This window comes from Antrostomus carolinensis, unplaced genomic scaffold (assembly GCF_000700745.2).
Source record: "Antrostomus carolinensis isolate BGI_N321 unplaced genomic scaffold, ASM70074v2 scaffold2527, whole genome shotgun sequence".
NCBI lineage: Eukaryota > Metazoa > Chordata > Aves > Caprimulgiformes > Caprimulgidae > Antrostomus > Antrostomus carolinensis.
Window position 1 is genome coordinate 22,415 of NW_010326435.1, and position 490 is coordinate 22,904.

General features: G+C 47.8%; 1 protein-coding gene across 1 annotated transcript in view; it reads left to right on the forward strand.

Annotated features, from left to right (window-relative positions):
- The window catches only part of LOC104527754 (uncharacterized), a gene marked incomplete at its 3' end in the record, with an annotated part of 27,600 nt that overhangs the window by 16,094 nt on the left and 11,016 nt on the right, over window positions 1–490 (forward strand). Inside the window, exon 8 of the mRNA XM_029085857.1 lies at window positions 153–437. Coding sequence (XP_028941690.1) covers window positions 153–437 — 285 coding nt within the window. The remainder of the gene's footprint in view (window positions 1–152; window positions 438–490) is intronic.

Sequence of the window (490 nt, forward strand, 5' to 3'; positions counted from 1 at the left end):
CACAGGAAATCAATGAGACCATAGAAAAGTCTGTTGCCCCATCCAAGACCAGTGGCTTGAGTTCTGCTTTAGAGAAGCTGCTGAAAGAGGCTTCTGAAACACCACCTCCTAAACCGAAACGTGCCGACAGAACACTATGGAGAGCTGCTGAGATGGAAGTTAAAAGCAAGATGTATGAGCATGGTGGAGAGCAGCCACAGGAAATCAGTGAGACTATAGAAAAGTCTGTTGCTCCATCCAAGGTCAGTGGCTTGAGTTCTGCTTTAGAGAAGCTGCTGAAAGAGACCTCTGAAACGCCACCTCCTAAACCAAAATGTGCCAACAGCACAGTACGGAGAACTGCAGAGGTGGAAGTTGAAAGCATGATGTATGAGCATGGTGGAGAGCAGCCACAAGAAATCAGTGAGACCATAGAAAAGTCTATTGCCCCGTCCAAGGCCAGTGGCTTGAGTTCTGCTTTAGAGAAGTTGCTGAAGGAGGCCTCTGAAAC